Genomic DNA, 16,639 nt, shown 5'->3' with positions numbered 1-16,639 from the left:
TCCCCAGACATTCCCTGATTCTGGGAATTCTCCTGAGGACCCTGCTGCCCTTTCAGGGAAAGGAGCTTCCTTGCCCTTTTTTACACCAAATATCAGATCACCTCTGATCCTTTCTCCTCCCAGTGCAGAAAGCCCTGCCAGCTTTATCCTAATTCCTCTCTACACTCACAGCCCCATTTCCCCCTCATACCAATTTCTAGTTCCTCTCCATTGTTCTCCTTTTTTCAACATCACAAAAATTGCCTTTATCTCCATTCTACTGGACCCAGTTTGCTTTCCAGTGCTGATTTTGACTCTTTTTTGCTGCATTTATCTCCCAGCACAGCTGACCACCCATCCCCGTTTGGGACGTGCTGCCACGCAAACGAGGAATTCTCTGGGAACAGGAGGAGCCAGTGTGGGGTCAGCAGCAAAAAAAGCCCTGTCAAGAGAACAAAAACCAGACAGGGGCTGCTCTGGATGTGCTCTCCCACCCAGGGAAGTGACAGACACTGAGCTGTTCCATTTTTCCATTGGGATAGGCTCCCTGGTCTGACATGAGCATGAAAGCAAAGCCAGGCTCTGCTCTAGCCCCGGGAGCTGTCAGTCATTCCTTTAAAACTAGGGAAAACAAAAGGAAACACCTGCCCACAGAAATACTGGAATTAACATGTTCCCTCACTCCAAGAAGTTGTGTTTATTTTAATCTCAAGGCTGGGTGCAAAGTTGGCAGTGGCAGCAAAAGACTGGTGAGTGCAGAGAGGCAGAAAGATGAATTAATCTTTAAAAATTTAAAATAAACCCCATAAAAACAAATCCTAACTTACAAAAATAAACCTCCATTTCTAGAGAAATTAAATAATGTTTTGGCTGATGTATAGAAGATTCAACATCAGCATCATGTGGAGGGCTGGAACGAGATGAGCTTCAAGGTCCCTTCCAAGCAAAACCATTCCGTGATTCTGTGATCTTTTAATGAGCTCCTGTCAATTAGCAGAAGTTCACAGGGGCAGTGATTAATTGGCAGAGACTCCAGAGCACTGACTTTATTAATTAAAAATCATTAAGTGTGTGGAAGGGAGGGACAACCAGGCTGTAACTTCACCTCCAGATGCAGGAGTGGGATTGAAAGCTGTGCTAAAAGAAAGGTTAAAGAGCTCTAAAGTCACATTCAGCAAAACCTCCTCCAGCCCAAAATGCAGCTCAGACACTGGGAATTCTGCCTGAGGAGCAGCACACATGGCCTGGGCACTGAGCTGGAGTTTGTTCTTGTGGGGTGGGGAAAGAAAGGTTTCATTTCTTGGGAATATCAAAGAAAAATCCCAGAACCGTGGAATGGTTTGGGTGGGAAGGGACATCGGAGATCATCCAATTCCAGCCCTGACCCCTTCCACCATCCCAGGGTGCTCCAAGCCCTGTCCAACCTGGCCTGGGACACTTCAGAGACCCAGGGGCAGCCACAGTAAATGACATTTACTGATTTGTTGTGAAATCCATTCCAGGGCCTCCCCAACCTCACAGGGAGGAATTCCTGCCCAGTATCCCACCTGACCCTGCCCTAGTTCAGATCAAATCCAGAACAATCTCGTGCTCCAGGTAAATATTCCACAAAGGCTGTGGCTGCAGGAGACCCAGTCCCAGCTCACTCCCTGTGGATCCAGGACCACCAGGAGGAATTTTGGGAACAGCCCCTGCCCTCACAGGTTCTTCAGCCTCAGCACAACATCAGTGAGGCATCACTTGTTTGTTAAGAATAAGGCTCAGTTTCGGTGAAATCCAAGAGAGATTCCCTTACTTTATGACTCATGGAAGGATGTGATCAGATAAAAAGTTCAGATAAAAAAAGATCCAAAAAAACCTCAGAGAATTAAAACCCATAGACTCAAAGGGCTTTTTAAAACCTTGGAAAATGTGTTTCACATCAGAAAATCAGATTTCTAATGTGGATTTTGCCCTTTTTTCCTAGTTTAATATATCTTTGTTATATTTGGGTGGAGGTGGGCCAGTGTTAACTCCAAGTATCTCTGTAGCAGACACCTGCAAGAAACTTGTTCATCTGCTGGCTCCCAAAAATTGAAAAAATAAAACCCAAAGCAATTCAATTTTTATAATTTTCTTTGGCTTTCACCAGTCCTCATCAGTGTCTCACATCAGCACCACATCATTTTAGGGTACAAAAGGTTCACTCCTGCTCTGCTCCAGCTCCTCTCACTGTCTGTGCCTGTCCTGAGGAGCTTGGCAGCAAACAGCTCCAAGTGCTCATCCCACGGGTGAGATCTGAGCCTGCCTGAGCTGGAAAATCCTGAGCACAGATAAGTCTGGGACACTGAGCTGCTTGGATTCCCACTTGGAAAGCAAATCCTCAGTGCTGCTTCATGCTGCCATTATCAAATGACTGCTTCAGATGCCAATTGAGGAGACAAGACGTGACTGAGGAGTTTTCTCTGGAAAAAACATCAGTCATCCCTTAATTAGCACCCAGTCTCCCCTTATCTTCTCCAAAAATACATGGTCACATTTCCAGCTTGGGGCTCTGCATGAGAAACTGGAGGGACAGGACACAGGGAATGGTTTCACTGCAGGCCTACATGGGATTTTGGGAAGGAATTCCTCCCTGTGAGGGTGGGGAGGCCCTGGGATGGATTTCCCAGAGCAGCTGAGGCTGCCCCATCCCTGGAGGTGCCCAAGGCCAGGCTGGGCAGGCTTGGAGCAGCAGTGGGAGGTGTCAGGGCTGGAACTGGATGGGCTTTAAGGTCCTTTCCAACCCAAATCATTCCATGATCCCATGTCTTCTATGAGGGCCCAAAGAATTGATTCACAAATGAAGTTCTGTGCAAGGAGAGCACTAAGGACCAGCTGAAACATTCAGAATCTTCACAATGTTAAAAATGGACAAGAACTCTGGAAAGCACAGGAAAAGAGTCTCAAAATAACTGAACAGAGCAAACTTTTCCTTCTCTTACCACCCTGAAAGTGCAAGGGCAGTGTGTGAAAACTGAAGAGGAAAATAACACTGGGCCATCACATCCATCCCATGCAACCATTATAAAATAAACCATTACAAAATAAACCACTATAAAAGACACTTCCTCATGTTTAGTGTATAACACTTAATGGCTCTCCTGCTCCAAAGGTGTATCAGTGAAACTAAAAAAGCTCTTCCTGTGCTGTTTGTTCTGCACATGACACTGAACTGTACAAAGCTCATTGTTTTTAAGCCTAATCAGAACGTTCACAATTAAATAAAGGCAGTGCTAAATTTGAAGTGAGAAGATGCTGCACTCCAGGACTCCCAGTAAGAACACAAGCATGCCAAAATTAACTGGGTTTTAAAAAACACCTGGATTGAAGTCCCAGTGTTCAGTCAGCAAAAAACCAGCCTTGTTCTACACCATTACTGGAACTGTGCTCAAAGCTTCTGAATCATTTTTTGGGAAAGAAAGGCAATACCACTAATTTTTAAATTATCACAATCACATGAAAGCCAGCAGAGAGCAAAGAGTGCCTTTATAGAAATCCATTCCCTAAATCCTGGAAATATCCACAGCTCAGTGTCAGACAATCCCAACTGTAAGCACAGTCCAGTTGTGCTTTCCAGAGCCAGGATGACAGAGTGGAGCTGTCCTGAACACCTGGTGTTTGCTCTCAGTCCTGGGCTGGGATCTCCATCCTGGTTTTACCTCTGCACACCTCAGAGTCACCTGGAATTCTGCCCCAGCTGATGAAAGCCAAGGGCTGCTGTGACTTTGCCTCTCCCTGCACACCAGCCCTGTTATTCTGCATCTCTTCCTTTATTAATAATTGAATTTGTGCCACCCTGCAGGTGAAGTCACTTAGCAATTCCCTCCCGTGCAAGGGCAAGGGCAGGTGGAGGGGGGTCACTGATCTGATCCTCAAAGCATTCATCAGTCTCAGAGATTTTGAATAGATGAGTGTTCCAGAGGTCTGAGGGAAATCAGATCTGAGACATTAATGGATTAGGTGTTTCTTCATGCACATCAATGGGTCAAACATCACATTTGTCTGTGCAAATCTCTGCCACACCAAGGCAGAAAGGGAATTACACAACAAACACCCTCCTGGTGCTGGCAGCTTTGCTCCTGGCATAGCTGACAGAGCAGTAAAAATTCTGGAATCACTGAGGCTGGAAAAAACCGCCAGGATCAGAGTCCAAGCTGTGCCCCATCCCCACCTTGTCCCCAGCTCAGAGCACCGAGTGCCAGCTCAGGAATTGCTGGGACACCTCCAGGGATGGGCACTGCAGCCCTCCCTGGGCAGTTCCCATCCCTGACCCCCCTTTCCATGGGGAAATTCCTGCTGCTGTCCGAGGTGAGCCTGCCCTGGCCCAGCCTGAGCTGTTCCCTCTGCTCCTGTTCCTGGAGCAGGGCCCGACCCCCTGGCCAGGCTCTTGCACTGCCCAAGCTGTGTCCTTTGAAGGCCTTTTAATAAATCCCTACTTTATTCCTTTAACTCTGTCCAGCCTCTGTTCTAGGCAGCCTCTCAAGGCATCATTGGTTTTTTAAGACACCTGAGGGCTCTGCGGCCTCACACAAGGCCTCGCTCTGAGGCCTTTAGGATGTCAGGCCTAACACAACACCAGGACTGTGCTAAATTACCAGAGCTAAGGAATTACAAGTATGCACACTACGAGTAACGAGGATACATAAAATGTACATTAAAAAAAATGCAAAATCTCCCCTTGGCCCCCCACATACCTTCAGAGTTGAGGGTGATGAGGGTGACATTGTTGCCGATGCTCTGGCTGCCCACCTGGCCGCTGTTGGACACCGAGTCGCTGGCCTCGGAGCCGCTCTCGCCGTCCTCGTTGTGGCTGTCGTCGTGCCCGGGCACCTTCACCACAATGGTGTTCTGCCGGCGGCCCGGCACCGCGCTGTGGGCAAGGAACACGGGTCACCTCCAGAGAACAGCTCTCAGAAGGAACATGAGCATGGAATGTCCAAATTCCAGTTCAGCTCGTGGGTCTGCACGTCATTGTGAGGGCCAATGGGTCACCTCAAGGGAACAGCCCTCAGCAGGAACGGGAGCATGGAATATGCAAATTCCAGTGTCAGCTCAGCTCACAGCCCTGCACGTCGTCATGAGGGCCAACACTGGTCACCTCAAGGGAACAGCCCTCAGCAGGAATGGGAGCATGGAATATTCAAATTCCAGCATCACTCTGTTCAGGTCATGGCCCTGCACGTCATTGTGAGGGCCTAGACAGGTCACCTTGAGGGAACGGCCCCTCAGAAGGAACGGGAGCATGGAATATCCAAATTCCAGCATCACTCATTCAGCTCATGCCCCTGCATGTTGTTGTGAGGGCCAACATGGGTCACCTCCAGAGAACAACCCCTCAGAAGGAACATGAGCATGGAATATCCAAATTCCAATGTCACTCAGTTCAGCTCGTGGCCCTGTACATCGTTGTGAGGGCCGACACAGGTCACCTCAAGGGAACAGCCCCTCAGCACAAATGTGAGCATGAACTATCCAAATTTCAGTGTCACTCAGTTCAGGTCATGGCCCTGCATGTTTTTGTGAGAGAATTAAAAGCACTAATTGACAAAATAAATGTGTTGGATAAAATCAGCCCCTGTAAACCACTCTGCTCCTGTGGAACTTGGAGCTATCCAGCAGAATAAAAATCACACAGAATCACCAGGTTGGAAGAGACCTTAAAGATCATCAAGTCCAACCCATGCCCTAACACCATCTCAACATGGCACCCAGTGCCACATCCAGTCTCTTTCTAAACACATCCAGGGATGGTGATTCCATCACCTCCTCAGGCAGATGAATCCAATACTTTCCTCCTCTTTCAGTAAAATACTTTCTCCTAACATCCAACTTAAACTTCCCTTTGTGCAGGTTAAGACTTTGTCCTTTGGGTCACACGTAGCAGAAGGAATAAAAAAATCTTAGGTATCAACTTCCTACATCTGCCTCAATGGAAAAGTCTAGGATTTGCCCATGTGCAAAACAAAAGAAATATCCCAGTAATTTATAAAAATGTATTAATCACAACCATTTTCCACCCAGAATCCCCAGGTCTGCTTGTTTAAAATTCACTTTAGATAGTCCAAGTTTTCCTTGGACTGCATATTCCTCCTTCAGCTGGTTAAATACAGGATTTTGGCCTGCTCCCAAAGGATTGTGCATCCATGTAAAAACCCACAGCTATAGAAATCCTTGTTTAACTTAACACAGAGATAATCCCAGCAGGATGCTCAGATAATCCCATCAGGATGCCCAGATAATCCCAGCTCCTCCAGGATGCTCTCTCCCACCAAGGGGGAAGCAAGAGAACCTATCCAAGACCAGGTTCAATCTTTCCCCCATTATTACCTCAAGGATTCCTCGTTTTTCCCTTCAAATTGAAGGGAAAAAACTGGCCTTTGAAGCTGGCCCTGGCCAGGGAGGGACAAAGAGAGGGTTCCAGGGAATGGCACTCACTTGCTGAGGATGTTCTCCAGGGAATCTGCTGCTCTGCTCAGAGGCTCCTCCTGCCCCACCATCTTGGCCACGATGGAGTTCTGCCGGTCGTTGTTGAGGATCACCGTGGTCTGAGGGACAACACTGCAAAAAAATAATCACAGAGGGAAGAGGAATGTAAAGGAGCAAAGTTTATAAATAATCCATGAAGACGGTTTTGGTTTGAGTAATCCAGGGAGGGTCTGGGCCTCGTCCCTCTCCCGGCACTGTTGACGCCGGCAATCCATCGAGGCTGACACCGGCACCACCTCGAGCACTCTGACTTCTCCAGAGGATGGATGGCTCCTGTGGAATTATATAAAAGTCCACGACCCCTGGGGAAGCAAGAAGGAATTCATCAATTCAGGACACATAGGGGGAAGTGTGTAAATCACAGCTCCACCAAATTCTTCTTCCTGGGAGAATCTGAGTGGTTTGCAGAGGTGCTGTGGCAAATTTACATGGTAATGCATCCGTTTCAGCAGGATAATTCCTAGGAAAAGAGAATTTGAAAGGATTTATTGCAAAAGTGGACAATGAGCATGGTTAAAGGGCATGTGCTGTCCTCCAGGGTGGGGAGAGGAGCAGCACAAGAAGCATCAGAGCAAAGAGGACCAGACTGCAATTGAATAAAAACAAGACCAAACTACTTCTTGTGTGCATTTCACACATTAAAAAGCCAAAATCAAACACCAAAATCATTTCATGTGTGAGAAACCAGAAAAAGCTTCGCTTATCACTCCTGATGACACTGGAGAAGGAAAACTTGAGACAGGCTAAGTCTACACTGGAATGCAAAAGGAAATATGAAACAAACAACTGTCTCCTCATGCAGATGGGCACCTGACCTGCTTGCAGGGATTATTCACATTACGGCCACACCACACTCAATATTCCCGGGTGGGGATTTGAGACTTAAACTGTTCCTGCTGTGCTCAGGGAGAACTGAGGGAGAGAAATGTTGGTTTAGTTCCCTTTGCTCTCCCCACAGTAAACAGCTTGTTCTTGTTGTCACTGCTCCAACATCCCAAACGTGACTGGGGGTCATTTATTTTCCCCCGGCTAATTACTGAAACACAAATTAAGCCAATTTGGTGATAGCAAGTGTGTGTTTCCTGCAGCTGCAGCAGAGCACACATTTGAACATTCTCGTGTCTGTGTAAGCCTCAAGTGCCAAATTATCCATCATCAAGGAAAGATAAGGCCCTGTCGTGGAGCTGAGGATGAACGGATCCCATTTTTGCACAAACAAAATGCTTGACGCCGGATTTTTTGGCTCCAAAAGCCCCAGGCTGCAATGCCCTGCCTCCCCCTGCCAGGGGCTGCATGTGCTGCTGGGGTTCCTCAGGGAACCCAGGGACCCCTGGCTGCAGAGCTGGGCAGGCTCTGGGAGATTTTGGCTCATCCCAGGCAAGGACAAGAACCCAAGAACCCTTGGGTGCAGAGCTGGGCAGGCTCTGGGAGATTTTGGCTCATCCCAGGCAAGGGCAGGCTCTGCCAGAGGTCCTCACGTGCATTTGGAGCTCAGATTTCAGAAAGCAAGAAAGAAATGGGGGCTTCTGTTGCTTTCCTATTATCCTCTAGAGAATCAGGATTTAGGGCACTTCCAGTCAAAAGGGAAAAACCCACACATTTTTATTTTTGAAAAAAAGACAACTTCCATCTCTTTTCTCTGCACCAAACATTTAAAAACACCCCCAAACACTTGATAGAAGAGGGAGATGTGGCAGTGCTGGCAGCTTTAAAATGTTCAAGTATTTGACACTTCCTTTCAGACACTGTTTTTTATCAGCATCTCCCTTGCAATCACTTCTGAAGGCCTGTTTAAAATGTCACTTACCAAAGCTTCTTTTTAATGAAGACTCTGAATAATTAAATTCAACTGGAGAGATAAATGCAATAAAATTACATTTAGAAAGTCCTTAGCATTTTGCTCTTATTAAGTTTGTATCTGAAGAAAAAAATAAAAGCCTTAGCAGTGAAAATTGGCATAAAATAAGGAATTGAGGGGGGTTGCTTTGTCTTAGGAATGCTCATTTTTATGGACTTGCTTGAAATTCTTCCTGATATCCAATCTGGACCTCCCCAGGAGCAGCTTGAGGCTGCTCCCTCTCATCCTGGAATTGGGAGCAGAGCACAATTCCCACCTGGCTGCACCCTCCTGGCAGGGACTTGTGGAGGGTGATAAAGAATTTGCTTCCCTGGGAGACGTTCCAGTCCCTGTTTTCAGATTTATTTAGAAATCTGATGAATAGACACAAAATAAATAATGGAATTCTACATAAAATCAAAATATTGGGCCAAGCTGACAAAAATCTATTAAAATTCATTAAAGCCAAGTGCATCTTTGGATTATTCCCATTCCTTTCTTCAATCTCTCAATCCCTTTCAGAAGATGAAACAGCTTTAACCATTCCCTCTGTACTAAAACACAGAGAACACAAAGGAAGAGGAGAAGGAAAGCTTTGGATATTCCCTCAGACCCCACGGGAAGCAATTCTGAGTGCTGCCAGTACTCAGGGGCAAGATGGAAGGAAAATATTCCAGGGGTCAGGGGGAGTTTCACAAACCCAGAGTGAGTGCACAGGCCCCAGAACTTTCCATTTGTGCTCACATACTCCTTTCCCCACAAGCATTAGCACTTGGAGAGACTGGAGCAGCAATTTGCCTCTTCTTGGACACAACTCCCTAAAAAAATTTAAATGCATGCAACCTGCAGATATTTTGGAATTTTTTAATGCAGTTCACTGAATAATCTGTCAAATTACAGGTGAAAATATTCCTAAAAAATAAACATACCAACTAATGATTGCATATTCTGCCTCTGATTTTTTTTTTTTTAATACAAAAGGCCAGTCTATATTTTGCATAAGGAAATTGCTGGCAAAGGTCATTTTCAGTATGGAAAATGTGTGAGTCAGATCTGATCATTCATCTTAAAGGCTGGAGCTCCATTGCCAATAACCTGCCAATCACCCAGAGTGCAGCCAGAGACAGAAAAGAACTTTTGGCAATGCCAGGACCATCTTCTCCTCCTCTTCCCAGCTGAGCTTTCCATTTGGAGAGAGAGAAAAATCAGGCAGAAGGAATGAACTGACATTTCTCTCTTCCATGAGGATCAAAAGTGTTTCTCTAAAAAACTGAAAATGACTTGGAGTGAGATTTTCAGGCAGGTTCTTCCCTTTGTCCTCACTCTCATGGAGAAGCAATAATGGCAAGAGGAGCTGGAATTCCTGCTGGAAAACTCTGCAGCCTTAAGGAAAGCCAGGCTGGAAAAGAGCCCTTGAACTCTGCTATTTCCCAGTTTAAATTAAAATTGAAATGTACAGTTCATGTGTGGATGAATATCACAGTTATCTCCAGCAGGGAGAAAATCTAAATATAACAAATATTGTTGTACAATGTGCTGTTTTCCTTATTTTATCCCTAGTTTATCTTTCACTAACACTCATGTCCATCCTTAACAACAGCCCCTTTTTACATCTTTTCATCATTATTTAGGCAGATAATGTCCCAGTGCTCCTTCCTCCTGATGGCCACCTGCTTCCTTTGCCTGCTGCTGGCAGAGTTAAGGATCCCTGTCCAAAAAGGGAGAGAAAACCCACCCAGGATCTGCCACTGCAGCAAAGCCACCAACTGGCACAGAACCCATGAAATGCCTTTGGGTGGGTGCCCCAAAAGGAACAGACCTGTCAGCAAGCACACTGTGCACAGGCACCTCAACAATTCAAATTTCAATCCCCAAATTCATGCTCCAGGCACAGGAAACTGCCAAAAAGCAGCAGTGGCATCCATCATTTCCAGAGAGCTGAGGATTAAAAATTCCCTTTGGATTCTGGACATCCCCCAGAGCAGAGACCCCAGGAACAGGACAAGCCAAAGTCCAGCAGGCAGGGCTGGAAAAACTGGAGCTGAGAGGCCTGGGAGCAATTTATAATGAAAGATAAAGCAAATGCTGCTTTATTCAAACAATTTAAACACAGTCAATGTTGAATTTTCAACCCAACTCAGTACAAATCAGAGATTTTCCAAGTTACAAAATCCATCTTTAGCTACAGAGGAGCCTCTGGTTGGCTGGAGGCAGGAGAACATCAATTACCAGCTTTAAGATTAATTTAAATTTTTTAAATTTAATTTTAATCCAATTTTTAAAGCTGTTAAACTCTCCTGGGGATTACTGTGCTCTGAGAAAAGCTGAACCCACCTGGAGAACCAAACTCCAAAATGACACCACCCATTTCCAAGGAGTTCATCAACCCAAACCCTCCTGCTCCCAAGCCAGGCTTGTTCCTCCAGGGATTTTCCACCACCTCGATGGGGACACAAATTATTTTAGATCTTGGTTTAAAAAAATACAACAATCTCTTATTTTGAACACAGCTGAAACTGTAAAAATTAAGTGTGGTGGCACAGAGACAAGGAACACTTTGTTTTTAAGAAATACACAAAACTAGGAAAAATAACAAAGAAGCAGGAAAAAACCCAAGAAAAATTAGAAAAATATATATATATAATAAAAAAGGAATAAAGAGAAAATATATTTTTTAATAAAAAATGGGGAAAAAACTTAAAAAATATTTTTAAAAGAAAAAATGGAAATAAACAAAGGGGGAAATAATAAACATTGGGGAAATAAATAAACATGGGGAAATAATAATAATGAACATGGGAAAAATAATAATAAACATGGGGGAATAATAATAAACATGGGGGAATAATAATAATAAACATGGGGGAATAATAATAATAAACATGGGGAATAATAATAATAAACATGGGGGAATAATAATAATAAACATGGGGGAATAATAATAATAAACATGGGGGAATAATAATAATAAACATGGGGGAATAATAATAATAAACATGGGGGAATAATAATAATAAACATGGGGGAATAATAATAATAAACATGGGGGAATAATAATAATAATGAACATGGGGGAAATAATAATAATAAACATGGGGGAAATAATAATAATAAACATGGGGGAAATAATAATAATAAACATGGGGAATAATAATAATAAACATGGGGAAATAATAATAAACATGGGGAAATAATAATAATAAACATGGGGAAATAATAATAATAAACATGGGGAAATAATAATAATAAACATGGGGAAATAATAATAATAAACATGGGGAAATAATAATAATAAACATGGGGAAATAATAATAATAAACATGGGAAATAATAATAATAAACATGGGAGAAAATAATAATAAACATGGGAGAAAATAATAATAAACATGGGAGAAAATAATAATAAACATGGGAGAAAATAATAATAAACATGGGAGAAAATAATAATAAACATGGGAGAAAATAATAATAAACATGGGAGAAAATAATAATAAACATGGGAGAAAATAATAATAAACATGGGGAAATAATAATAAACATGGGGAAAATAATAATAAACATGGGGGAAATAATAATAAACATGGGGGAAATAATAATAAACATGGGGGAATAATAATAAACATGGGGAAAATAATAATAAACATGGGGGAAAATAATAATAAACATGGGGGGAAAACCCATCCAGGCAACGTGTGACATAACCAGGATTGAAAAGTGCTGGAAATTACATTAATTATCAATCTTCTCCCTTTGATTATGGCCAAGAAAAGGCCAGGTCATGCCATAAGCAGCAGGTCAATACCACCCTTTTTGAAGATAAATGTACTCATAAAAATACAACAGCAGAGATATCTTGTTTTCAGCCAGTCTGGGAAGAAATTTACAGTTATTACCCTGCTTTGAGCCTTAACTTCCTGAGGCAGATAAGGAGCAGCACTGCAGCACGTGGAGATTGTGCTCACTGGGAAATGAGGCAGCTGCCCTGACCCTCAGCACGTTCCAGGAGTGAAATTATTGATTAAAACAGAAATTCTGGATGTTCAGAAAACACAGTTTGAATCAGGAGAAAGATTTGGAATTCTTCATTATGAAATTAGTTACTTTGAGATGGTTTTCCTGATTTTCTGACAAATTCTGGTATCAGCAGAAGTTTGATTTAAGCACTAAATTAAATTTAGATTCAAGCACTCAAATCTTGGGGATGGAGGAGAAAGTGTTATAAATTGGATTTCAAAATATTAATTACAGGAAATGAAGGCTCACTGATGACCAGGTAACAAATAAATACAATTATCAGGTTCCTGAAAACACCTCTGAGCTCTTTCTGGGGGTTTGTAAATAATTCCCACCAGGTAATTTTGCGTTTCTTGCTTTTCCAAGTTCCCACCCAGCTCTGTGCCCTTGCCACCACCACAGACAACTTCCAGCCATTCCAAGGATGCTTGGAATAAAATTAGGGATTAAATCTCAAATTTCCAGATCCCCTGAGGGCACCCTAAAGAAATCCTGCTCTTCCCTTGGTATGAAAAACACAATTTCAGGAGTTATTGGGAGCAGATTTCCTGCTCATGGAACAAAGAGATGGAGCTCAAGATATGCAAAAATGTACAGTTCCTAAAAAAAAGGGGGGGAAATGCTGTTTGGAAAGACATTCCAAGGGGTTTTAGGGGGTTTTAGAGGTGGAAATGCAGCAGTTAAGGGGCAGCTGCTGCCAAGGAAAGCAGATGGAACAGGGGCTCCAACCTCAGCGAGATCTGGGAGAGGTTCTGGAGCCACAAAGGGTGGAAAAGACCTCCAGGATCAGCAATTCCAACCTTTTAGGGTAGTTCATCCTCTACTGCTCCTTTCCATCCTGCTTCAAGTAAAACTCGGGCCCTTCAAACCCATTGAAAGAAATAAATTATTTATTTCTCAAACTCGAGTGTTTTAAAGGAATAAGTTTGAATTATTATATGATTTTCTCAAAGTAAGACTGGTAGTTTTCACCATTTTTAAAAACAAAATCACTGTTTTAAACTACTCTAAACTGGTACACAAATTATCCTGGGACACCCCTAAATCCCTGTTATTTCCAGACCTTGTCCCTTTAATCACTAATTGATTACCTGCTCTCCAATCACTTTCTTACACTGGCAGAATTAACTCCCCAGCCTAAAGGAAAAGTTTCCAAGGTCTGCTTTTACTGCTGGATTTTCAAATTCCCAGTGACTGCACCATTCAAAATATTTAAAATCTGCCAGGAATTTAAACTGGAACCCAAAAGGATAAATAAGGCTTTTCTGCCCCCTTCTGTTTATTGTCTGCTCAATAAATTAAATATATTGTGTGTAACACAGCCTTTCACAACCCAGTGCTCTGCTTCACACTGATAAAGATTTGTGGAGTTTCACTGAACATGATCCCATTTTCCAACATCCATGAGGTAAAAACCTGCCTACTTTTATTAAATATAATAATTTTTTAGTTGTTTCTTTAGGCAGAAAGCAAAGATGAGCCCTACAAAGGCCTGAACCAAATTCCACTTAATGCACCTTTCCATTTATTCATTATCCATTTATTTACTATATATGGAATAAAAATAATATTATAATATATTGTAAGTTATTATATAGTAACAATATTGATATTATTGATATATTTAGTGTTATATATTCAATAATAACAACAATAATAATACTCCTGGCTGTGCTAATGGAGCCATGGAATTCAATGTTCTGCCTTCCCTGGAATTCATCTCATCGATGGGATTTGGCAAGCTTAATCCACATTTTAATATGTTATAATTGATTTTAACTGTTCTTAGACAGTAATTAGAGTGGTAAATGTCCCCTAATCTGTGTCTAAACCCAAATCCTGTTTGATTCCCATGTATTTCTCTTTTTTCCCCTTCCCAGACACCCTTACAATGAAAGGATGTTGATTTTAAACAGAACAAAAGGATTCCCTGAGGTCTCTGCCCCAAGGCAAGTGTTTCAGTGAGTGGCAATAAATAAATAAATAAACTGTTTATCCATATGTGGCCAAGAGTGAACAGCAATCCTGCAAACTTCCCAAATTAAAGGGTTTCACATTTATCCTGAGCTAAGTAAACAGGAAAATGCCCAATTTCTTGCTAAGAAAAAAAAAAAAGTAAAATCTCAAACCTGGTAACACATCTGAAACCTGAAGGAGCTTTATCACCTAAAATCTGATTTTCAGTATAAATTCTCTTTAAGAATTCAAAACCACCTCTTTGTAAAAGTTCATTTTGGTGGTTTAAGGCTGACAGGCACATTTGAAACAGCACCAATACAATTACAAAGATCCAAACCACACTTTTTCCATCCCTGTCTCAGCCCTAAATCATCAGCTGCTACTTGCTCAGCTCTCAGTTGAATAATGGACTCTCAGAAATGATATTTCATCAGAAACCATTCACTTCAGAGAAACTGCAGTGGGGAGAAGGAATCCACAGTTCAAATCTTGGTCAGTCTGAAGTTGTATAAATGAATTCCACCCCATCCATGCAGGAATTACTGAACTCTGTAAAACCCAGCTGAAGGGATGATGGTAAATTTTTGGTTTCATTCCATAACTGACTTTTCTCTTTCCCCTGAAATGCTGCAAGTCAGACACTGCCTCCAATTTATCAACAAATTCCTGGGCCTTGGCTCCCCAAAATCCGAGTGCAACACTCCTGGAATGTGAAATTCCACAAAACTCTGCTGATTAATGCACGAGGCCACTTCCTCCTAATCCTGGGGGAATTTGGAATTCATAAAAATCCCAGCCCTTATTTTCAATAATCAACTGGTGTTAATAAATCAAACAGATCACAGGAATCTTCTCCATGAATTCCACGTGGCCAGGAAGGCAAAATAAAATTAAACCTCAAAAGGTTGAGGCTGACAAGTTTTGTTGACAAATTAGGAGATTTTGGAAAGCACTGTTGTGTTTTCCAAGGAATTAAAGATGTCAAGTCTGGGAGGCTTTTTTTTCATTCCACAGCCAAAGAAACAACAGAACTCTGGATAAAGAAAAAGGAGCTGACAGATAATCTAATAATGCCTTTATTTCATTTGTTCTGTTTATAAACTCAGTTTTTGAATGCAGAACAGAACTGTAATTTTCAGAGAAACTTCTCTACTACACCTCAAGAAGGAATTTGGGGTTTTCACCACATATCCCAAGGCACAACAATTCCTGCAGGCTGAAACACTGCTCAGGGCTGGCACCAAGGTGACAAACACTGACTTCCCTCATGTACAAACCCACACTAACACAATTCACACACTCAACCTGAAAACAGAGAGTTCATACACAAATAATGTGTGGAAACCCCTTGATCTCCTTATCAGAACTGAAAACAGGGGACTCCAAAGGCTGGAAAAGCAACAATTTTGTGGCCCAATCCACGAAACTATGAAAAACCATTCAAATTCTCACCCCCTAAACTGAAATTTCACTTTACCCAATTATTTTACTCAAAAATAGCCAAATTTTCCTCCCATTTCTTCTGAACTCTTTAAAAATCTTGTGATTCTAAGCAGGATTTTTTAATTCATGAAGTGTTAATGATTTTCTCATGGTCAATATTGACTCTGTTTCCCCACAGGGAGTGTAACCAAAATGAAATGGTGAGAATAGATCCCAAACAATTGTGCCATTTTCCTGCAGCCCCTTCCTCCTCAATCCTTCAGGAAAACAGCCCCAGAATTCCACCTGGGAGAATCCCAGAACTCAAATATTCTAAAGAATTGATGGTAATTATTTATGGAATTCCAAAGAAATGTTTGCTCCCATGCCAGACAGGGAAAGTTGGGAATTCCTCCCTCCCAACAAGGACAAAAGTCCAGCTGTGGTCGTGTCCAGGCCTCCCAAAATTCACTATTTGCACATTTGCTGCTGGGTGGGGCCCCAGGAAAAGCCAAGGATAAATAAAGGAGAAATAAACCTGGATTGCTGCAGAATTCCTGCAAACCTGGGCAACTCCAAAGCTTCTCCAAATCAAACCTTGAGAAGTCACCCCAAATTTCTGACTCTGTATCTGACTCCCTGTCAGCCCCAGGCACTGCTGGGCTGTCTCCAGGGCTGAATCCCCTTCCAGGGAAATGTTTTTCCAGGCTGATTCATGGGCCTGCACCTTGAAAAGAAACCCTTCACCCTGCCTGATTCTCTGCTCCTCAATCCATGCTTTGTTCCCAAATAAATCAATTAAAATCTTCCTGCAAATTCAGGGTCTTCAGAAGCAATTCCAAGAAGGAACAATTAGCTCTTAAATTGAGTTAAAACCAGCAAAAATCCTCAAGGTTTCCAATGTTAACTTATTTATCACTG

General features: G+C 42.5%; 1 protein-coding gene across 3 annotated transcripts in view; it reads right to left on the bottom strand.

The window, feature by feature from the left end:
• Positions 1 to 16,639, bottom strand: part of BANP (BTG3 associated nuclear protein) — a 111,118-nt gene that overhangs the window by 76,660 nt on the left and 17,819 nt on the right. For all 3 annotated transcript variants that reach the window (XM_063168177.1, XM_063168176.1, XM_063168178.1), the window contains exons 5-6: positions 6,436 to 6,558; positions 4,695 to 4,870 (exon numbers count right to left, since the gene is read on the bottom strand). In XM_063168177.1, coding sequence (XP_063024247.1) covers positions 4,695 to 4,870; positions 6,436 to 6,558 — 299 coding nt within the window. The remainder of the gene's footprint in view (positions 1 to 4,694; positions 4,871 to 6,435; positions 6,559 to 16,639) is intronic.

The sequence above is a fragment of the Melospiza melodia genome, chromosome 13 (assembly GCF_035770615.1).
Source record: "Melospiza melodia melodia isolate bMelMel2 chromosome 13, bMelMel2.pri, whole genome shotgun sequence".
Classification (NCBI taxonomy): Eukaryota; Metazoa; Chordata; class Aves; order Passeriformes; family Passerellidae; genus Melospiza; species Melospiza melodia.
The sequence above is the reverse complement of the archived record's forward strand: the minus strand, read 5'-3'. Positions and strand labels throughout refer to the sequence as shown.